Consider the following 22288-nt stretch of genomic DNA (forward strand, 5'->3'; position numbering starts at 1 on the left):
ACCGCGCCGGAAGGCAGGCGGGAGCCACGCCTCCCAGGGGGCTCTGCGCATGCGTCCGTCTCGCACCGCGGCCAATGAGGGCTTGTGGGATCAGACTTCCGGCGCCCGGGACTGTCACTTGGCTGCCGGCGTCGGGCCACGCCGGTGACTGCTGGAGCGCGCATGGTCTAGGCGGGTTGTGCAGGAGGGTCTGGAGCCCCAAGGGGCGGGCGGCGAGGACGCGCGAGCGGAGACGCCCACGGCCTGCTCCCGGCCTCGGTTTCCCCGGGAGCGGCGTGGGCGTTCCCCGAGCCACGTGCTCTGCGGCCTCCAAGCCGCCCCGACACAGCGCCCTTGACGGACGGGGAGACTGAGGCCCGGCGCGGAGGTGCCCGCTCTTTCCTGTAGGTTCCGATGGCGGCAGCGGCGCAGACAGACCCAGTGCAGGTGAGTAGAGGGAGCCCCAGGCCCCCACCCGCTCGATGCCTCCTCAATGGACTCGAGCGCTGACCAAGGGAAGCAGTTTACCTGGACGTCTTCCCCTCGCGCTTCGTTCTAGGCATCGGTGTTCAGGACGGTTGGGCGTGCACGCGTGGGATTCTCACTTCCCGGTAGCCAAGGGGTGAGGTGTGGAAGGAAGTTCCAAGGGGAGGGTCCCTGTGTACAAAAGCTGGGTGGGAAGCCTGGATGTAGGCGCTTTCGGAACTGAGCTGCTCGACAGGGAGAGAATAATTATCCCTGAAGCAGCAGCCCTGGGAGTTAAGACTATTTCGAGGGCACCTGGAAACTGGGCATGCTTTAAGTTACTTTTTTTTTTTTTAAGTATCCCGCCGTTTGCTGAGTGGAGGGCAGACGCAGAGGGGATTGGCGGTGTGCAGGGAGGAGGCTACTGCCACAGTCCGGGCAGTGGAGATGGGAAAAGCCGTTGGAATCTGGATAGGTCTCTTGATGCATCAAGTGCGGGGTGTGAGTGAGTGTCCTTAAGGTTTTCCACCTGAGCACCGATAAGAACGGAGCTGTAAACAAAACCAGAAATTTGAAGGGAAAGTAGGTTTCAGGGGAAAATTGGAAAGAGTCTGCGGTGTCACATGGACCTGGAATTGTAGATGTCCAAAGAGAGTCCTGGTATCCTGAATGAGGCAGGGCCTGGGAATCAACCTTAGGCGGGTGGGGGTGGGGGAGGATCTCACGGACTCAGCCAGGGACGGGCATGGGCAGTTAGGACTCCAGGGAGATGAGGAATGGCTGGTGGTCCCTGGGACTGTCAGGGGAAGTCTAGCAGGTGGCTGAGGGAAGGAGACGGAGCAGACAACTGAGAAGGAAATAGAGGGGGCCTGGCCATGGAGGGATGCGGAAAATGGCTTCTTGTGTGCCCACCAGATCCTTAGGGCCACCCCTGTGGCGACTGGAGGGGATCAGCCCTTTGGGGTTGGAAGAATAGCCTTGAAATGTCAGGCAAGTTCAGCATGAGAGGGTATCCCTACAGGGATGGCCCTGACCTGGGGGCCCCATAGCTAGGATCTGTACAGTTACTGCAAGAGTTTTGAGGGCGCCTGTGGGGAGGGTCAGGTTGTGCAAGGGCTGGAGAATGAGTGGATGCCTGGTGCCGCCCTTAGGTGGCAGCAGCTGAAGGCCAGGGGCTTGCTCTGGATACCTTGTGTAGAGGGGCCAGTGGGAGCCAAAGTGGCATCTATGACCTACACAGAGAAGGTGGAGGGGAGGGGCCAGACAGACAGATGAGGAAAGTTCTATCTGCAGAGCCTTGGGGGAGGAGAGTGAGCATCTGAGGGACATCAGGGGTGGCAGCCATTGAAGCAGGGAACTGGGTCTTGGGTCACACAGCCACAGCTTAGATAGTGTCCATCTCCCAACTCTTGTAGGGCCTGATGGCCTTTGAGGACGTGGCCGTGTACTTTTCCCGGGAGGAGTGGGGGCTCCTGGATGCAGCCCAGAGGGCCTTGTACCGCCGTGTGATGCTGGAGAACTTCGCACTCCTGGCCTCGCTGGGTAAGGCCCTGGGGCCCCCTTGGGAAGCTCAGTTGTTGCCTGGCTTGGCTGCCAGCACTGCCCTCTAATCTTCTGGTGGCCCACGAGCAACCACGCACCCACTGGCTGAGTGTCCCTGTCTGCCTCTGTGCCCTTCTGATGCTGCCAACACGGTCTCCTCACAGGAACCCCTGCGCTTCTCTGTGAGCCCCGCCCAGCGGAGCCTCCTTGGGTTTCCTTGGTTGATGATGCCATTGATGTCCTGTGAAGCCCTGACTCCTGCCATCTGCTGAGGTTGGCCCCTCACTCACTTGTCTCCTGTCTCAGGACTCTCTGTCTCACGACCCCGTGTGGTCATCCAGCTCGAGCGTGGTGAGGAGCCCTGGGTTCTCAGTGCGACAGATGTGACCCTGGCCAGGAGCGCCCAGAGGAGGCCCAGTCCTGGTGAGTGGGGCTCGGGTGTGAGTTTGAGGCCTGGCTTCCGAACCCCTCCCTTCCTGGATGTGCTCCTCTTCCCACCCGACTCCCTTCTATCCTCCTTTCTCCATCAGCCTTTTCTCGAGGCTCTGGCTTTGACTGTGAAGGGGGAGCTCCAAGGGTACCCCTGGGCCATGGTGTGATCTGCTCAGAATCCCACCCTCAGCCAGGCTGTGTGGCCTCAGAGCCTCCCTGTCTTTCCTCCCAAAGCCATGTATGGGCCCTTTGTTCAGGTGTTCATCGTTTCTTGAACATTTGGAGTGGCCAGTCCCCTTCCAGACACTGGGGACACAGCCTTGACCAGATCTCTCCTGGTGCTGCCCTCGTGGGGTTGACCTTGCTAGGGTAGAAGTAGTTAGCAAACAGAGTTTGTGGGGAAAGTCTTTAGTGTTTGGTAGTCATCAGTATAAGCAAAAGCAGCCCAGGGAGCACCCCAGGACAGCAGTGAGCTCAGTATGAACAGGGAGGGTGTCTGGGTCCTGCTCTTGTCTCCAGCTTCCACACCCAGTCCTGGAGGCCACCTTGCCCACCCACTCGGCCTGCCTGGTCACACTCTCCTGTCCAGGATGACCCAGGCATCCACTGTTTCTGTGCCTTCAGGTTCCCACCATCTGGTAGAGAACAGAGGTGATTCTGGAGAAGCAGCATTGTCAGCGGCCTTCCAGGATGGCCCCCCTCTGGCGCCAGCTAGGGTCCTCCCCACAGCTGGTGCCTGCGAGCAGGGAAAAAGCCTGGCGGGTCTGCACTGCACCTCCCTGTCTCGGGAGAGGAAACCCACGGGGGTGTCTGTGATCTACTGGGAAAGGCTCCGGCTAGGCCCTGGCAGCAGCGAGGCCAGTGTAAGCCTGCGGCTGACCCCTTCTCTGCGGGCCCCATCCAGGGAGAAGGCCTTTGCAGACCACCCCACGCCAGACAAGCCGCCAAGGGTGTCCGAGCGGCAGAAGCCGTTTGCACAGGAGGCCACTGGGAGAGCCTGCCCGACTGTCCCAGATGCCCCAGGCGGACGAGGAATGGGTGTGGCCTGGCAGGAGCCCCGGAGACTGCCCACTGGCCCTGAGCCCAAGACCTGGGCGGAACTGGGCGAGGCTCTGCACGCTGGCCCCGGCCTGCTCCCCGGGGAGAAGCCCTTCGAGTGCCGTGCATGCAGCAAGGTGTTCGTGAAGAGCTCGGACCTCCTGAAGCACCTGCGCACTCACACCGGGGAGCGGCCCTATGAGTGCGCTCAGTGCGGCAAGGCCTTCAGCCAGACATCACACCTGACGCAGCATCAGCGCATCCACAGCGGCGAGACTCCCTACACCTGCCCAGCCTGCGGCCAGGCCTTCCGGCACAGCTCCTCGCTGGTACGGCACCAGCGCATCCACACGGCGGAGAAGGCCTTCCGATGCGCTGAGTGCGGTAAGGCCTTCAGCCATCGCTCCAACCTCAGCCAGCACCGCAAGATCCACGCAGGGGGCCGGCCCTACGCCTGCGCACGTTGCGGCCGCAGCTTCTGCCGCAACTCGCACCTGATCCAGCACGAGCGCACGCACACCGGCGAGAAGCCCTTCGCCTGCGCGCTCTGCGGGGCTGCCTTCAGCCAGGGCTCCTCGCTCTTCAAGCACCGGCGCGTGCACACCGGCGAGAAGCCCTTCGCCTGCGCACAGTGTGGCCGCGCCTTCAGTCACAGCTCCAACCTCAGGCAGCACAGGCTGCTGCACACGGGCGAACGGCCCTTCCGCTGCACAGACTGTGGCAAGGCTTTTGCCAAGGGCGCTGTGCTGCTCAGCCACCGGCGCATCCACACGGGTGAGAAGCCCTTCGTGTGCGCACAGTGCGGCCGTGCCTTCCGCGAGCGCCCAGCCCTCTTCCACCACCAGAGGCTCCATACTGGTGAGAAGCCTGTGCGGAGGCCGAGGGCCAGCCCACGCTCCCTGGCCAGACCTCCTTCGGGAGCTCCTTCAGAGGGCGCAGTGGGGAGGGAAGCCGGGCCTACTGCCGCCTCGGGCCCAGCCACGTTTCCAAAGACGACTGAGGCTTGAGGTCGCCGCCCCGACCGTTCCCAGCCTATCCTGAGCCCTTTGCATGTCTCCAGGGCCCTGTCCCCTGCAAATCCATGGTTTGGAGAAGCCCTTCGCGTGCACTGTGGTTCTACCCGCACGTGGTGGCTAGATTTGCCACTTGTTAGACACCGCTCACTCCTCCATCCCCAAGAGGTCACACTGCAGAAAGGTTGGGGGATGGACATGGAGGCTCGGACCTGGCAGGACTAGTGGGCGGCCAGCATGGCAGTGCCAGTTCTCATGTTATCATAACTGTGGGCACCAAGGGGGAGGGAGGCGGTGGGACGGAGGTGGTCTTGAGACACAAACCCAACAGTTTATGTGTAAACCCCCGACCCCCACCTCGCAAGCCTCGGTTTATCCAAGGTTTCCTGGAAGCAGGCCCAGTGGACAGGAGGCTATGTGGGGTTGGCTGCTGGCTTTGGACAGGTGGCTGGGCTCTGAGCCTCAGCTCCCTCCTTGGGAAGAGAGTACAGATTTACAGGCCTGCAGAGGATGTCTGAAGCCCCCTGACAGGCAGGATCCTGAGAATGGCCAGTATGTGTCAACTGCCAGCCCCTGTTCTGAGGCTAGGAGGTTTCTCTTAATGGCCCTGTGAGGTGGCTGCTGTGGCTGTCTCCCTGCTTCTCAGATAGGGAAACAGGCACAGAGAGGGGCACGAATTGCACACAGCAGAGCCACTGGCCCAGGGTCCAGACTCATGACTTTGCCCCCACACACCTGCCAGCTGTGAGGGCCGGGTGGAGCCTGGCCTGGCTCCCTGCGCAAGGCAAGCTCAGGAGGTGGAAGAGGTGGAGGTGGGAGGTCAGGGCAGAGAGAAGGAGACATAGATAGTGATGGCTCCGCAGCTCTGCTTGTTCATTCACATTGCGGTCCTGTTACTAAAGTCAGTGGTACAGTATCCTTCCCACTGCCCTGATGAGGGCTGAGCACAGCAGCAGGTTCAAAGGAGACGAGGCAGGGCTGCTTGGATCTGTGGAGTCCAGTGGCCACGTGCCCATCTGTTCTTTAGGACTTGCCATTACCTGAGGCTGTGTGGTGCCCCCCAAATCCCCTCCTCAGTGTGATACCCCCACATGGTCTGGGCACTGAGGCAGTCAAGTAGGGTGGGGCCTGATCTGCTTCCTGTGACCTTCAACAATCCAGAGCCCATCTTGACCTTGGGCTTCGCCCCCAGGGAGGTTCATGGTCTTTTTTGCCAGGGGGAGAAAAAGATTAGAAGTTACAGCTTGGAATGAATGTACATCGTAAATTCTTGCACAGCACTGTGTAGCTCACAGCCTCAGCCTCCCTTCCCCAGCCGCCAGGTCATGGTTCAGAGAGGCTCACTAATAAAGGTTTCTTTTTAAAAACAATATGGAGGCAGTAGCCCAATGCCTGTTTCATCCTAGCCCAGTGCAGACATGTCATCACACAGCTGCAGGGACCTGGGTTCAGCCACAGGGTAGAGAGGCAGCCGGTCTGTGGCCCACTGGGGCTGGGACACCTGTGTCCACTGGGCATTCAGAGGTGGGTGCTGGGCTGCCCCAAGCAGCAGCTGTGCTAGGAGATGAACTGTTGTGGATCCAGGCTGGGGAATCCAGACCTCGCAGCGATCTGCCATTACCAAAGCGCAGACAAGATGCCCCCAACTCCCTGCCTGCCAGCAGGGTTCCACCCCTGAAACCTCACAAGTTCCTGCAAGGAGGGGGGATGTGGGGGTGGGAAGAGGAGTTACTCAGGGCCAGACTCACCAAGACTGAGCCACTGTCCATGTCCTGGCCTCTACCCTACCTCACTTTCCCGCAGGCTGGCCTGCATGAGGGAACCTGGAGCAGGTCACGGCAGCGTCAGTGTGCACTGTGAAATGCAGACAGACCCTTCAGATGGGGCTCTAGTAGGGAGCCCATGGAATTCAGAAGCAATGGAGTCTGTTGAGAAGCAAGTGGGCACCCAGAGCCACAGGCGACCTTTTCTGTATCCTGCAGAAAAGCTCCTGGAGCCTGGTTTCCACCCTGAGCCCTGCTGACCCCTCACGCTGGGCCTGATGCCCTATTTTGGCTGTCCACCAGCTTCCTCCCCACTTCATTGACTTCTTCCTGTGTGCTTGGTTCCTGCTATCCCTCAGTTCCTCCACCTTCCCAGCACCTAGGGCTGATCAGTGCCTCCTGCCCTGTTTCTATGGGAATAGCAACCATGAGCACCTGTCTGCCCCCATGTATTAGCTTCTGTGTTGCCCTGTCCCAAACCTCTGTGATCATGCTGGCCCACATCCTGCCAGGCTGGCCTCTTTACTCAGCCTCAAACAGGTCGTGACAAAGTGTCCCTGGGCTTTTCTTGGTCAAAATGATGGACTGAACACATGGATCTCATGTAGTACAGAAACCCACTGAAACCACAGGAGAGTGTGAAACAAACCCACAAGTATGAGGATGGTGAAGGAGGAAGCAACAGCATTCTAAAGCTAGAAGTGGATGGAGATGTGAGAACTGTCACTGATTTGGGGAAAGCTAAATACTGAGCCCCTACACAACAGCCCAATCTGATCCCTACTGGGAAGAGCTGGCAAGCCCCAGCCACGCACACGCTTAGAGCTTCCAATAAATGTTTAAGACCACTGCTCTTCATTGGGAGCTGGGAGCTGGGGGTTCCTAGGTATGAGAAGAAACTAAGACAGGCAGACGCAATTTAGAATCGAATAAATAAATCATGGTTCAGCCACTTGATGTGTAGAAGCAAAACACCTTGACCCACGGTCAGAATTTAAAAGCAGTAACATTCCCTATTGAAGTACAATAAAAATACAGGCCACCCTTACTAGTTCTGGTCCCCAAAGTGAGAAATAAAAGGTGAACAGTAATCTCCATCCCTCACTTTGAAGTACTGATCTAGCTAAAGGCCTGTCTGAGACTCTGAGGGTATAAGTCGTGGGACAGTTTCCTCATCAGTAGATGGGTGCCCACCAGGGTGCCGGCTGTCCCCGCATGTCCGCAGGGCGCTCAGCGGTGGTCGAATGAAGGACCCCACCGCAATCTTCGCTGGAGAAATTCCCGCGGGTGGTGGAGGCAGCCATGGGTTAGGCGAGCCTTCCCGGCCGGTCCCCTCTTCTTCCAGGGACCACCTGGAGGCGAGTCTCGGCGGACCTATGCTTCCGCAGGCCATCACTTCCGGCCTTCAAGGAAGGCAGGGCAACACACTGGCTGTTGCCGTGGAAACAGCGGGAGGCGGGCAGCTATGCGCCGAGGGGTTACCAAGGCGACAGCTGGGCGACAAGAGAGAAGCCTCAAGAAGGGCTCTGGAGGAGGAGCCTGGGCGGGGTGCCAGCTTTGATTGGCCAAAAGGTCACGCTCCTCCCTACCCCTCACCTCGCTTGCCAATAGGCGCCGGTCCTGCTGTGCACATGCGCAGGATTCGAAGGTACCGTCCGTCTCGGCCATTGGTGAGTCTTAGGGCCTGGATGCAAAAGAAGGGCGGCTGCTGGTGAGAGGAGGGAGCCACCCGAAACCCTGAGACTCCGCAGATTCCTCCGGAGGAACGTGGCGCCTCTCAGTCGTGAGAGGCCTCCGAAAAGGAGCATCGGCTGTCAGAGGCCGCCCCTGTCCTTCCTTGCTGAGGCTCATGGAAAACGTAGTCCGAGGGGAGGGGGCGGTGCCTTCGGAGCGGACCCGTGATTGGCCAGGGCGGCGTCGCCAGGGCAACGCGCGAGGGGCAGGCGGGTGAGTCCCGCGAGAGGCGGGCTGGGCGGTGTGGGGGCACTTACCCCAAGTGGCCTCCTGCGGCTGAGGTGAGCGTGGGCCTGGTTGGGTGGGCGTGGCCTTTTCCGCTACCTCTAGACGTGCCCTGAGCGTGCCGCCTCCTAGCCTTCGCCCGGGTCCCTTCCTCCCACCCGGACCCCCATTCCCCTCCATCGGGAAGACCTCCTGCTTCCCGTCCCTCTTTGGAAGGCGGACTCCGGGAGTCAGGCCTGGTCCAGCCTGTCAAACTGGTCCCCTGTGGGCGTATCCACTCCAGACCCTCCGCAGGGCCGACACACAGCTGCCCACCGACAGCTCCACACGACTCGTGGCTCTGTTTTGCTTTGCTCTTGCTTTTCACGTATAGGGTCCAGACGGTGTGAGCCGTGCACAGCTCGCCGTGGTCAGCGAGCACGGTGTCTCGGGGTCCACATCAGCCCCTGCCTCGACTCATGGCGCAGGCCAGCCCCTCAGGGTGCCCCCCTTGAGTCAACGTGTCCTAGAGATAGTGGGGACGGGCAGCCTGGCCCCAGTGCTCTCCCTGGATCGCTGCAACACAGCCTCCCTGACTGCCCCCTCTCTGTGCTGCAGGGGCACTTTCCGGGGCTCCTCAGCCTGACTCTGGGAGCCTGTGATAACTCTCTTTGCCTCCCTCTCCATCATCTCCCAACAGTTCCCTGCTGTTTCCTGGAAACTTCATCAGACAACTTGCCTCCAAGCGTTGGTTCACAGGCTTCCTCCTTTTTTTTTTTTTTTTGTCGGGGGAGTTAATTAGGTTTATTTATTTTTTGGAGGAGGTATTGGGGATTGAACCCAGAACCTCATAGCATGCTAAGCTATGCTAAGCATGGGCTCTACCACTTGAACTATACCCTCCCCCCACAATCTTCCTTCTGTTCTCAGTTCCAGCTCCTGTGATCCACCCTCCATGAAGCTTTCCCCACCTCAGCCTCACACATCCTCTGTGTGTGTTGTGGCCTCAGCTCCCTGGGCTGTGGCCTGTGGCTGGCACCCTGACCCCTCTTTTCCTGCAGGACCCTTTAGTGGCTCCAAGAAGAATCTGGGCACAACGATGCCGTCCCCACTGGGCCCCCCACGCCTGCCCTCTGTTGACCCTGCGGCCACCCTGGAGGAGCCTGAAGCAGCACGCCAGCGCTTCAGGGGCTTCTGCTACCAGGAGGTGGCTGGTCCTAGTGAGGCCCTGGCCCAGCTGCGGGAGCTGTGCCACCAGTGGCTGAGGCCCGAGGTGCACTCCAAGGAGCAGATGCTGGAGCTGCTGGTTCTGGAGCAGTTCCTGGGTGCGCTGCCACCTGAGATCCAGGCCTGGGTGCGGGGCCAGCGGCCAAACAGCCCTGAAGAGGCTGCTGCCCTGGTCGAGGGGCTGCAGCATGACCCTGGGCAGCTGCTGGGCTGGGTGAGTGCTTGTGTTGGGTTCTTGGAGAGACAGGGCGAGACTCAAACCCCGTTGACTTGCCTCTCCCTCTCAGATTACAGCACATGTTCTGAAGCAAGGGGAGGTCCCAGCAGCACAGAAGACAGATGAGTCTGTGGGGAGCAACCCCTCTTCAGGAACAGTGGAGCCTCTTAGGGCAGCCTCTAGGGAGGGGTCAGAGGATGCCCATATGGAGGAGACTTCCCAGCTCAGCTGCAGCGTGAAGGAGGAGCCTGATGGCTATGGGCAGGAGATGGGTGAGAGTGGGAGCTCCTGGAGGGAGTGTGCGTGCCCACAGCTGGGAGGGGGACCCACAGGGGGCCGAAGACTGCCAAGCTTGGTTCCCGGGTGGCTGGAGGGAAGGCTGGCTGCCTGCCTGTCTGCTGTGTGACCCAGAGGACTCCTCATTGCTGGCCAGGGAGGGCCCAGGCTGCAGCACCAACACCAGCTCCTTGCCTGCCCTGGCTCACATGGGCAGTCCCTGACCCCTGTCTGCCTCACTTCCTAGCACTCTCCTGCTCCCCAAATCCAGCCCAGACCCACGAGGGGTACCCTGAACAACAGGAACTGGCCTCTGCACCCTTTCACCCACCCAGGATTCAGGTGAGCAGCCCCTGATGGCAGGTGCAGGCCCGCAATGGGAGGAGGGTGTCCTTCGTGGCCCCCTGTGCTGGTTGTCAAGTCTCCTTGGCTAGCACTTCTTGTGCTCTTTGCTGCCCAGAAGTGGAGTTGATATCAGGGCTCCCCTACTGGTGCAGGAAGGATAGAAGGACAGACCAGTGCTTGCGAAGGATTTTGGCCTTAGGCGATTGGGAATGTGGTTTAGAGTAACTGGAACTGACAGTGGGTGGCTTCCCACTTACAGAGAAGTCAGTCGGGGGTTGACAGCCCCCAGCAGTCCTGAGCTGTGGCCAGCTGGTCGTACCAGCCCCTTCCACTCAGAGTGCTTGGCTCCTGGGTGTGAGCAGCAGGGTTCTGTCCTGTCCCAGCAGCACTGCTCCTAACATGCTCCACACTGAGAAGTCCCACAGGATCCAGCGACAGCCAGAAGGCACAATCGGAAACTGGGGGGTGGGAGGGCCACACCCCCAAGCCTTCTCTCTTCCAGCTGCAGAGCCACACTCTGGCTCCTGTGGCTGCTGCCTCCCTGCCCTGGACGCAGTGGATTCTTTTTTCCAACCCAGCAGACCTCACGAGCAGGGAGCACATCCCCTGGTAAAGCCTGCAAGGCTTGTGCTTCGACTTCTGGCACCCGGGAGCTGGCCTCCCCATCCCCTGTGTACCAAGGTGTGAGGCTGCACCTGCTCTCTGCCTCACCTCCCACCTGCAGGCGGGTCCAACATCCAGGGATGCCGAGACCAGTGCCAGTTCCCTAGGGAGGCATTCTGTTCCTCTTTTAACCAGAGGCCTGGAAGAGGTAGCTGGGGTCCCTGCCAGTCCCTGGCCTTTTGCTCCCAGTGCAGCACACACTGTTCAAGGCCCATCCAGGGGCTCTCAGCTCCAATCTGTGTGGCCAGAAAGTGGGGTGAGGCAGCTGAGGGGGACTGGTGCTGGCAGCACCCTCCCTGGCCCTGGGCTGGTGAGGTTTAGGAAACCTACTGCCCCAGTGGTGATTAGCAGTGATGTGACCACAGACAGACGGGTAGGTGGGCTGTGGGCTAGACCAGCTTCCTGTGAGTGATTCTCCACATCTCTGCAGGAGGAGTGGGGGCTCCTGGACCCCTCACAGAAGGAGCTGTACTGGGACGCCATGCTGGAGAAGTACGGCACGGTGGTCTCTCTGGGTGAGGACCCCTCTCCTCTGGGGCCTGCCTCCCACCCTTCCCTGTGAGCACCTTGCCTCCAACGCTTCCCAAGGGGCACCTCATCGCCCGGTAGGGTGCCCATCCCTGTCTCGCATTCCATTCGTGTGAGCCCCTCACCCGCCGGGTGCCAGGGCTGGCAGCTGATGGGCCCCCGACCCCAGCAGGGTTGCCCCGCCCCCGGGCGGAGGTGGAGCGGGAGGCGCTGAGCGCGGGAACAGAGGGCCACAAAAGCCTCCACCTGGGTGAGTGACCTGGTGGCCGGGGAGGGCTCTCAGGCTGCCCCGCGGCAGGGTTGGGGTAGGGCTGGAGGCCCTGGGCAATCCGGCTCTGCCTCGTCTGCCCCCCAGGTGGTGAGAGCGAGAGCTCCCGAGCGTCCGAGGCCCCGCCGCCCCTGGGCCCGCGGCCGGCTGCTTGGGAGGGCCCGTCCGCGGCCATCGCGGGCGCCCCGCCACCGCTAGTGCCGCCACCGCCCACGGGGACCCCGCGGAGCAAGCCATACACGTGCGCGCAGTGCGGCAGCACCTTCGACTGGAAGTCGGTGTTCGTCATCCACCGCCGTGCGCACGCAGGCGGCCCGGGCGCCGAGAAGCCGCTCCAGGGGCCACCCCGGCGCGCGCTCACCGGCCCACGGAGCTACGCGTGCGAGGAGTGCGGCCGCAGCTTCAGCTGGAAGTCGCAGCTGGTCATCCACCGCAAGGGCCACGCCGGCCAGCGGCGCCACTGCTGTGGCGACTGCGGCCGCAGCTTCGATTGGAAATCCCAGCTGGTCATCCACCGCAAGGGCCACCGGCCCGAGGCCCTGTGAGCGCTGGAGAGGCTGCCCGCGCCTGGGGCCCCGGTTCTAGTGCTCGGTGACTCCGCATCGGTCCGGGAGACTTGGACCCACAGAGGACCCTGGAGTGAGTCAGAGCCCCAGGAGGGTCCCCTACTCCCTCCTCGCCTGCCCCCCCCCCCTTTCCGAGTGGTGGCTCCCCACCTGTGACCTGAGGCAGGTGACCACTCTCCCCAGCCCTGGGACCAGTTGGCTCTGGTGAGAAGGCCCCTTCCTGCCCTCCTGTGGCAGCTGGGCCTGAGGTCTAAAAGTAGACAATGCAGAAAGCCCAGGAGAGCATGGCTTGCTTTTGTTTGTAAGTGGGTGGGAGGCTAAAGTCTGTCCACTCTGCGTTTGAGGTTTTTAACACGTTCCACTTTTATGCTGGGGAAGTTTCTGCATAAGAAGCCTGACCTCTGGGCTCTGCTGGTCGGATCAGGTGTGCCCCTGAGAAGGGCCAGGCCCCTCCTACCTGCCCTTGGCCACACTCCTCATTCCCTGGCCTTGCCCTTCACGTTCCCAAGTCCCAGTCTGAATGGATGCTCAGGGAACTTCTTTCCAAGTTGGGATGGACAAGCATGGCCCTCGAGTAAAGGGGCGTCCCCACAGCCCACATGGTTGGTCAGTCAGTCACAAAGCTCAAGGGCAGAGGGTCACTTGCGTGCTGCCTGTGGCAGTCAGTCTGGGCTCCTGGGCAGTCATTCAGGACTTTGGTCAGTGTACTGTGTCCCTTTGCTATGGTTGCTCTAACGAACGTGGTGGCTTGAAACAACCCAGGTGTATTCTCTGAGGACACTGAACTGGGTCTCACGAGGCTGGAATCAAGGTGTCAGCAGGGCTGGTTCCTCCCAAAGGCTCTCAGGGGGAATCCACTTTATGGCCTCTTCTCACTGTAGGGGCCACCGCATTCCTGGGTTTGTGGCCCCTTCTCCATCTTCAGAGCCGGCAGTGGGTGTTTAAGTCTTGTACTGTCTCCTCTGTGTAACGAGCCTCGGAATTATGTCTGGGGCTCACCTAGTAACCCGAGATGATCTCCTTGTCTCAGAGTCACAGCTTGTCCGCTCTCCACCTGCACACCTGACATCTGCGTATGAGGTGATATATTCACAGGATGCAGGGACAGGCCGTGGATGTCTTTGGGGGCTGTTATCCTGCACTCTCTGTGTCTTTTCCACTCTGAGAACAAAGAGTGCTTCCCTGGGGGGAGGGGTTTCAGGGAAACAGGCGCACCTGAGAAAGGAGCCTCTGTAGCCTCAGGCACATGCAGGGGTGGCAGGTGGGGGTTGTGTGTGACTATGGTTACTGGGCAGGGCTGGGGGACACCTGGGCTGGGGGTGGGGACCTTGCTGCCACTTGAAGCTGGCAGGGGGAAGCCTCCACCTAGGAGGGCCCATTGCCTCCATCTCCAGTCTTCTCAGGACCTATGACCCACTGCTCCCACACTTGGGCCTGGGGACGCACAGCCGGGCTGGAGGTGGAACTGGGAAGGGGTCACCCGGTGGGCGAGCAGGGGGCGAGTGCTCAAGCTAGGCCAGGTCCCGGGGAGCTGGGGAGGAGGGTGGAAGCCATTGAGGGCCCAACCACAGGGGGACACAAGGTGCTGAGAGAGGGTGGGCCAGCAGTTTCCTAGATTGAAAGTTTATGTTTGTTAGAAAGTCTGAAATAGACAAGAGAGCAGAGAAGATCATGAACAGAGTCTGTAGCCCCACAGTCAGGGTGGTGGGCCCCCAAGGGTTGCACACAGGATCTGTCTCGTGCAGCTTGTGAGGCTATTGCGGGTGGTTTGGAGTCCTGCTCGTCTCACCCCCTCGTCTCCCAGTGATATTAAATCTGCAGCATTTCCTAAGGCCTGGGTGAGGATGCTGTCTCTGGCCGTCCTGTCATTTCATCAAACCCAGATAGTCCCTCGTCCTCCTGCCACCGCAGTGCTGTGCTGACCTCACTTGAGTGTGCGCTTTAGATGGACTCCGGCCGTTTCCAGAGCAGGAGCATGGGAGTTTTGTTCTTGTTTTTAAATTTTCTTTGTTGTCTTAAAACAACACAAATCATAGTTCTGTAGGTCAGAAGTCAGAACAGTTGCACTAAAGTCTAGGAGCGGCTGAGCTGCATTCCTTTTGTCAACTCCGTTAGCATCCATGGCTCAGCTTCGCTGGCTGTGGAGACAGTCCCCTCCCTCTCAGAGTGCATCACCCTGACTCTCTCCTGCCTCCCTCCTCTTCCACATCCAAGGACACTGGGACCATTGAGAATAACCTCCCCATCTCAGGGTCATCTGACAGGGCACAGGGGTTTTAATTCTCGATGGATGCGCCAGCATCTCCCAGCAACACGGGGCCTGTCTGCCTTCTCTCCAGAAGGGTCCCCAGCAGCTGAAACCTCCTGGACTCCCATTTTCTCCTGTCCTTTTCCATGGTGTAGGCAGAACACAGGTATGCTCTTGTTGCTGTGGATGCCAGGCGGGCTGTGTGCACTGTCTCCTCTCCCGCGAACACCGGTTGTGTGCATCTCTGCTTGTCACTTCCTCAAACATCTGGTCATCATGGTTTGGATCTTCCTGTACTCAGATCCATCCCTGTCTAATGTGGCTTTTCTTAGACAGCCCACCCGTGGCACTCACCCCAGCCAGCTCAGGACGGTCAGCCTGCAGGGCGGCTTCCAGAATCTACCTCTTGGCATTAGAAGCTGGGCCAAGCCACCCATCTCATGGCACCCACTCAGCCCCTCCGTCCACTGGGCTGAGGCTGGGGAGGCATCTTCCTGCCTGATTCCAGCTGCTTGCCCCCAACCCCCAGGCTCATCTGATCCTCACAACCACCTCAAGAGCCTTTCCTTCTCCTTACCTGGGCCTCCCTCCAGGCCCCTTCTTCCTCCTCAGCCACTGCTGCTGAGTTAAGCCAACTTAAGGTGACCCAGTGATTGCAGAGTGAAAATCTGACCTGGGTGGGTCTGACTCTGGTAGCACCTGTGGCTGTGGTGTAAAGGCAGAAGGTAAGGCCCAACACCGGTTGTGGCCTTGACACTGGAACCAGGAGAGCCTCGGATGGCAAATCCTTCTCCCTGCACTACTCTTGGGGGTCAGAGCCCCAAGTCCAACTGTCCTCCTTACCAAAGGGTTTATCCCGCCAAGCCAGTCATTCTGCTGTAGGAGCCGGGGGCCACCCAGCCTCTCATTCATCAAAGCCTGCCTCCCACTCTGTCTCCAAGTGCACATGACCCTGCATGGCACAAGATCTCCTCCTGGGCCGTGATTTCATGTGTCCAGTGTCCGTGTTGTGCATTCAGCTTCCCCCATAACCCCAGGGCTGGTCGAACAGAAGATGGTTGAAAGGTGGGTTCTTGGGTGCACGCTGCCCACATTGGCAGCTGTGGTCCAAGGTGAAGACACTCTGGAGGAAGGCACCATGCTCCAAAGTCTCTAAGCAGGGTACTGGCCTGAGGTGCGACTTTGAAGGAAGGCCAAAAACTCAGCTGTCAAGATAGAGCAGACTTAATACTCTAAAACACAAAAATGAATGCAAACATGTCGTAAAATGTTAAATTTTAGTATAGAGACTTTTAACAGCTTTATGGAGATAGTCATGTACCATGCTATTCACCCATTGAAAGTACGATTCAGTGGTTCTTAGTCTGTTCCCAGAGCTACGTCTCTATCATCACAAATTTAGAATGATTTCACACGACTCCCAAAAAGCACATTTGTGTCAGCAGTCCTCGCCCAGCTCCTCAGTCACCAATCTCCTTTCTGTCCCTTTGGATCTATCAGAGCTTCATTCCTTTTTTGCTGCCAAGTAATATTCCACTTGTGCATTTACCACATTTTGTTTATCTATTCCTAAGGTGTTTGGGCAGCTTGCATTGTTTGCACTTTTTGAAACTGTGAATAGTGCCACTATGAACATGAATTCATGTACAGGTGTTTGTGTGGACATCTGTTTTTATCTCTCTTGGGCATAAAATTTTATTAGAAGTGGAATTACTGGTTGTATAGTAACTCTACATTTGGCCTTGTGATGACTGTTTTCCAAAGGATCTGCACCATTTTACATTCGCACTAGCAATGTACAAGGTTCCAGTTTTTCCACAGCCTCCCCAATACTTGTTATTGTCTTTTTTATTATAACCATGCTAAAGGTGTTACTCAATGTTGTCTGGCTCAAAAATCAATAGGAGAGGCAATGTGGATGGAAAGGAAAGTTACTTTTAATCAGAATGCTGGCAGTCTGGGGTTAGGGTCCCCAAAATACCATCCCCGAGGATTCTGCTCAGCCACGGAAGTTTTCAAAGAAAAAATAGGGAAGTGATCTCAGTTGCTCATTGAGATGAGGGTCAGAGTCCTCACCACCTCCCCCTGCCACGTGCAGGCTTTTCAGTTCCTTGTGAATTTCCATAGGTGCAATCTTGTTCACAGTGTGTTCCCAGGATGACTGAAGGGAGACTTAGGGATGAGATCTGGTCATCTGTTAATTACTTACTCTCCATTTCTACTTCTTTGATCTGCGGGAAAAGACCAAAAGGTAGGCAAGGGATTGTGTGGTCAGAAGACATGCAAGGTGTGCTTGGGCCAGAGATGAGCGGGGTGTGGGGTGCCAGGTTTAAGGTCAGTGGCAGTATAGTTCTGCTGCAGTGACCAGAAGAGGGCCTTCTCACTGGGGTGGTTTTCCTGCAAAGAGCTGCTTATCTGGTGGCTGTTAACAGTATCTGTATGACGACTCAGAAATGTGCATCAGACTGAGTCTGTGACTCTCGCCCTTTTGTGACTCAGGGAGCTTTGGAGGCCACCTTTTCTATAAACAAGAACAGGGGTTAGGGGGGCCCCACAGGGTCCTGCTTGGTTTCAAAGGGTATGAAATCTGATAAAGAGGTTTTATAGAATCCACCTTTCTAATCATAAATAAATTTAGAAATAAAATGACAAAAACTATTGAGGAGGGAGGGTATACTCAGTGGTAGAGCGCGTGCTTAGCATACACAAGGTCCTGTGTTCAATCCCCAGTACCTCCATTAAATAAACAAACAAACCTAATTACCCCCCCAATTTTTTTTGTGACATTAAAAAATTGCTCATAATGTCCCAATGAACTATCAAAAATATCTTTTTAAATTTCTCATCATGCAAAAACTATGAGTATTCAATAAAGTATCAAAAAATAAACTATTGACAATTAAGATAGTCTCCTGAAAAGATCTCTGGGTCGAAGAAGGAATGAGTATTTCCCTGCTGATGACTGTTGCCCGCTGAAATTGCCAGATCAAGAATGAAACCCCAAATCAGACTGTCTGGCTGTACAATCTATTTGCTGGTGTCTGTGTTCCTGGTATCAAACAAGGAAAGGGTCTTTTTATATTTTAAACAGAGGTACTGGGGTTGAACCCAGGACTTAGTGCATGCTGAGCATGGGCTCTAGCACTGAGCTATACCCTCCCCCTAAATCCCAGCCCTTAAAGTTCATGCCTACCTTGGCCACTCTCTCTCAGCCCAGGGCATTTGTAAGAGTTACTCTCTATTATAGTTAATGACTGTTTACATCACGTGTACCCCATGCAAACTACCACGTGCCTTCTGCCTCCTGATTGGACACTGGCAGGTCCACGCACTACCCGCAGCCGAGACAAACAACCGTGGACATTCATGCAGTGAAATACTAAGTACACAGTGACGACCAGGAGTAAGGGGTTGCCACAGGCAAACACACTGTGGAATCTCAGACTCAGAGTCCACACTGTGTGTTTACATGAAGTTCAAAAACAAGCAGAGCTAATGTGTGGTTACAGTTGTGTTTACCCTCAGGGCATGCTGCCTGGGAAAGCCCTGCTGAGTCTGGAAGTGGGCGAGGGGCTGTGTCTTTTTCTGGAGGTTGGGAGACTCTTCTGGGGTTGGACAAAGGACAGAGGTGATGAGGTGGGGCTGCCAGTGGGCAAGAGGCCCCAGGAGTCTGCACAGCTGAGGTGGGAGACGCCCTGTTAGCCGAAAGGGCTTCGTCTCTTTGTTTCTATGTATTCCTTGTGCTCAACAGAGCTGGGCTTTGCTGTGTCTGTTTAAGAGCGTTTGCTCTTGTCTGGCGAGCCTGCCCTTTCTGCATTTATTTCTGATAAATCCCTCCAGAGTTACCTGGTCTCAGTTTGGGCATTTGTTCCACGCAGTTCCTCAGTTCTGATGCACGCTGTGCCACGTTTCAACACCTCTGGACTTGGACGTGGCTGAGGACTGAACGTGTGTCCTAGTCTCTGGTGGTGCTTGGCCTCCTGGAAATGCCTGAGCGCCAGACCCCCGACCTGAGAGTCACCACGAGCGAGCTTGCTCTCCGGTCGTCAGGCAGCCGCCGCCAGGTTCCACTTTGTGGCCCGCCTTTTGTTCTGTGCTTCCTATCCTGTGTTTGGGTTTTCTTCCTGGTAACTTGGAAGATGCAGGTGGGCATCCCTCAGTCCACTGAGGGCCTGAATAGAACAACAGTCCTTGGAAGGAAGAATTTCCCCCTTTTTTCCCTGTCTCACCACTTGAGCTGGGATGTCTCATCTCCTGCCCCCAGGCTGGGTTTACATGAGGGGCCACCCTGGTTCTCAGGCCTTTGGATGCGGTTGGAATCGCACCACCGGCTTTCCTGGGCCTCCAGCTTGCGAGGGTAGACCAGAGACCACTTGGCCTCATAGTCTCAAGAGCCCACCCCTCATAGTAAATCTCCTTCCAGGTATAACCTGATGCATGTGCAAAACTCACTCTGCACCAGGCATGATTTATCCCCTAGGCCAACAAGGGCTGCTGTTCGTGGGACCCGCTGGTCCCCCGCATGGCTCCCCCCATGCCCTGCTGGGACCCCTGCACCAGCAGCCCCCTCCAGAGACCCCACCTCTCACTCCTCTTCCTCTACCAGGGGGGTTTTGAGGGGAGGGAAGGCAGAGCTGGGGAGAAGTCCTGACACACAGCTAGTGCTCTGGTCTAAGTGTATGTGTCCCCCAAAATGCAGATATTGAAACCTAGTCCCCAGCATGGCGGCATGTGGAGCTGGGCTTTTGGGAGGTTATTCAGGCAGGAGGGCAGAGCCGTCCTGAATGGGACTAGTGGTGCTCTTATAAGAGAGACCCCAGAAAGTTCCGTTGTCTTTTCCACCACAAAAGGACCCATGGAGAAAATGGCATCTATAAATGGGAAGCAGGCTCTCACCAGACGTCCAATCTGCCTGAACCTTGACCGTGGACTTGCCAGACTTCAGAACTGTGAGAAATAGATTTCTGCTGTTCATAGGCCACTAAGTTGATGGCATTCTGTTATAATAGCCCAAACGACTTAGAAAACTAGATAAGAATGTTTTGAAATGTGAGTAAAGAGAAGGAATTCTTTATCAGATATTAAAACTTGTTACAAAGCCATGCTAATTAGAGCAGCGTAGGACAGGAAAACACAAAAAGATCAGCTGAATGAAATAAGAGTAAAACATGTACGTGATCTATTGGATAAATATTCATTGAGTTTCCGGTCTGGGAGGAAATAAGAAAAGTAAATAGTTTTTTTTTCCATTGAAATGTAGTCAGTTTACAACGTTGTGTCAATTTCTGGTGGGTGGCATAATGTTTCAGTCATACATATATATACATATATTCGTTTTCATATTCTTTTTATTATAGGTTACTACAAGATATTGAATATAGTTCCTTGTGCTATACAGTAGGACCTTGTCATTTATCTATTTTATATATAGTAGTTAGTATCTGAAAATCTCAAACTCCCAATTTGCCTCTTCCCACCCCCTTTCCCTACTGGTAACCATAAGTTTGTTTTCCATGTCTGTGAGTCTCTTTCTGTTTTGTAAATAAGTTCATCTTTTTTTTTTAAATTCCACATATGAATGATATCATATAGTATTTTTCCTTCTCTTTCTGGCTTACTTCACTTAGAATGATGATCTACAGGTCCATCCATGTTGCCACAGATGGCCTTATTTTATTATTTTTTATGGCTGAATAGTATTCTGTTATATAAATATACCACAACTTCTTTACCCAATCATGTCAATGGACATTTAGGTTGTTTCCATGTCTTGGCTATTGTAAATAGTGCCTCTATGAACACTGGGGTGCAGGTGTCTTTTTGAATTGGAGTTTTCTCCAGATAGATGTCCAGGAGTAGGATTACTGAATCATGTGGTAAGTCTATTTTTAGTCTTTTGAGGAATCTCCATACTATTTTCCATAATGGCTGCACCAAATGACATTCCCACCAGCAGTGTAGGAGGGTTCTCTTTTCTCCATACCCTCTCTAGCATTTATTGTTTGTGGACTTTTTAATGGTGGCCATTTTGACCAGTGTGAGGTGATACCTCATTGTAGTTTTGATTTGCATTTCTCTAATAATTAGCAATATTGAGCATTTTTTTCATGTGCCTATTGGTCATTTGTATGCTTTAAACAATTACGTTTTAATTCTTGCAAATGTAATAGCAAAAAGTGTGGATGCCTGAAGCTGGCTGGGGCTTGGAGGGGCAGGAGTCCGTATAAAGTGCCGGTGAACCCTTAAACCTTCGGATCTGTAGTGAGATCTTTTTGTAACATCCATACAGTGAAGGATGGGCCTGACACCTGCACTGATGGGGTTGGTGAAATACCTTGTGGATAAAGCCCCCCTCTCAGCCAGGGTTTCCTTGGCCAGAAAGTGGGGGAACAACACTACAACCCACCCTGTAGATGGGGTAAGGATGGGACAGGCAGTCGTGTGAGAAGCAGCAGCTTCGGCCTGGCTCTGGGGGAGCTCTGAGGGTTCTCAGGTACAGTGTTACTCCTATTGTTAATGATGATCCCTCCCTCTGCTGATGGAGAAACAGGCCCTCATCTGAGCCAAGATGCCAATATCAGGGATAACAGGTAACCCTTGTGGGGAACTTTCCCTGCACCTTTATCTTTGGTAATAGCCACCAACCTCTTCTGAGATGGGCAGGGTGATCAACCTCTTTTTACAAGGAAGGAAACCAGTGCACCAGAGGAAAGTCATTCTGGAGATTGTTCCCAGCCACATAGCCTGTAAGTGGCCAGCTCTCATTCCACACCACAAGCTCTGGGGTCTACAGACCCAGGTCTGAGTCCAGCACATGTCCTGGCACCCCTCTCTCCATGCATCCCAGCACATGGTACTCTGTTGATTGAGTGGATCTCTTTGGCCACATCCTGGATGTTAGCTTCTTCCATTAATAGGAAATGCAGTGACAGAGCCTCACTAGTCAGGGCCCCTTGAACTGGGCACAGGACTGCAGGATCCTCATCAGGGGGACGGCCACAATGCAACCCCCACTCACAGCATAGTACACACAAGAGAAGTGGATGCTGTACCATCTTAGGCTGGCACCAGGTGATGGGCAGCTGGGTGCAGGAACCCAGGGAAGCCTGGAAAGCAGTGTAGAGCAGGTCTTAAGGGATGGTCACAAGACCAGCAGGCAGTAGGGGTGACAGTGCCAGCCTCTGCTGCTCAATCTGTCTATTCCAAACTCCCTTCCAGGCTGGTTTCTACTCCCGGAGGGTACAAGGGCTCCAGGGGGACCAGTCCAGCCTCTGCTGCTATGTGCCCGCTGTCAAATGATATTGAACCTACTGTGTGCACCTGGAGGAAGTAGGCCTGGGCCAAAGCAAGGGTGGCCAGCCTGGGCTTCTGCTGCTGTGTTCACGCGGCCCAGCTCCTTTCCTAGCCAGAGCCTCTCCTGGAGGGAAGAGGCGTGTGAATGAACCTGATGACCTACTATGTGCAGGGAGGTGGGCTGAACCACATGGGCCTGGATCCGAGTCCAGCAGTGCATACCAGAGCCAGGAAGGGGACGTGGTTCCTTGAAGGGGAACACACTGGGCTTCCTTGGCCCTGAAGGGCAGAGAAATAGTCGGTGACAACAGGAACAGCCACATCCTGGAAAAGAACCATGGGCATGGCCTGCAGTGCCTGATCTGCTGTACTCAGGCTGCCCACAGTGCCTGGCTGTCCCAAACTAAAATGCCCAGGGACCCTTGGGGGCCTGACATTGCCCCGGGGACGTCACCCAGCCAGAACTGTTCCTGCTCACACCACCCTG

At 56.1% G+C, this 22288-nt stretch overlaps 2 protein-coding genes across 9 annotated transcripts; both read left to right on the top strand.

Annotated features, from left to right (window-relative positions):
- Positions 1–111: 111 nt before the first annotated feature.
- On the top strand, positions 112–6128 carry ZNF324 (zinc finger protein 324). 3 transcript variants are annotated; one of them, XM_064489951.1, is made up of 5 exons: positions 112–426; positions 803–945; positions 1860–1986; positions 2293–2409; positions 3043–6128. In XM_064489951.1, exons 2-5 carry the CDS (start codon positions 892–894, stop codon positions 4461–4463), a joined length of 1719 nt encoding a protein of 572 aa, XP_064346021.1. In that variant the 5' UTR covers positions 112–426; positions 803–891; the 3' UTR covers positions 4464–6128. The 3 variants fall into 3 exon arrangements, with proteins under 3 accessions (XP_064346021.1, XP_031313329.1, XP_010987517.1); XM_031457469.2 differs by having other exon boundaries at positions 803–949; positions 3043–6127; XM_010989215.3 differs by lacking the exon at positions 803–945 and having other exon boundaries at positions 3043–6127.
- Positions 6129–7851: 1723 nt separating this feature from the next.
- ZNF446 (zinc finger protein 446) lies at positions 7852–20612 on the top strand. Of its 6 annotated transcripts, none has more exons than XM_031457482.2 (7): positions 7852–8179; positions 9232–9611; positions 9685–9886; positions 10138–10232; positions 11329–11413; positions 11596–11676; positions 11782–20612. In XM_031457482.2, exons 2-7 carry the CDS (start codon positions 9270–9272, stop codon positions 12237–12239), a joined length of 1263 nt encoding a protein of 420 aa, XP_031313342.1. In that variant the 5' UTR covers positions 7852–8179; positions 9232–9269; the 3' UTR covers positions 12240–20612. The 6 variants fall into 6 exon arrangements, with proteins under 6 accessions (XP_031313342.1, XP_031313339.1, XP_031313343.1 ...); XM_031457479.2 differs by having other exon boundaries at positions 7853–8247; XM_031457483.2 differs by having other exon boundaries at positions 7877–7902.
- Positions 20613–22288: the final 1676 nt, after the last annotated feature.

Source organism: Camelus dromedarius, chromosome 9 (assembly GCF_036321535.1).
Source record: "Camelus dromedarius isolate mCamDro1 chromosome 9, mCamDro1.pat, whole genome shotgun sequence".
Classification (NCBI taxonomy): Eukaryota; Metazoa; Chordata; class Mammalia; order Artiodactyla; family Camelidae; genus Camelus; species Camelus dromedarius.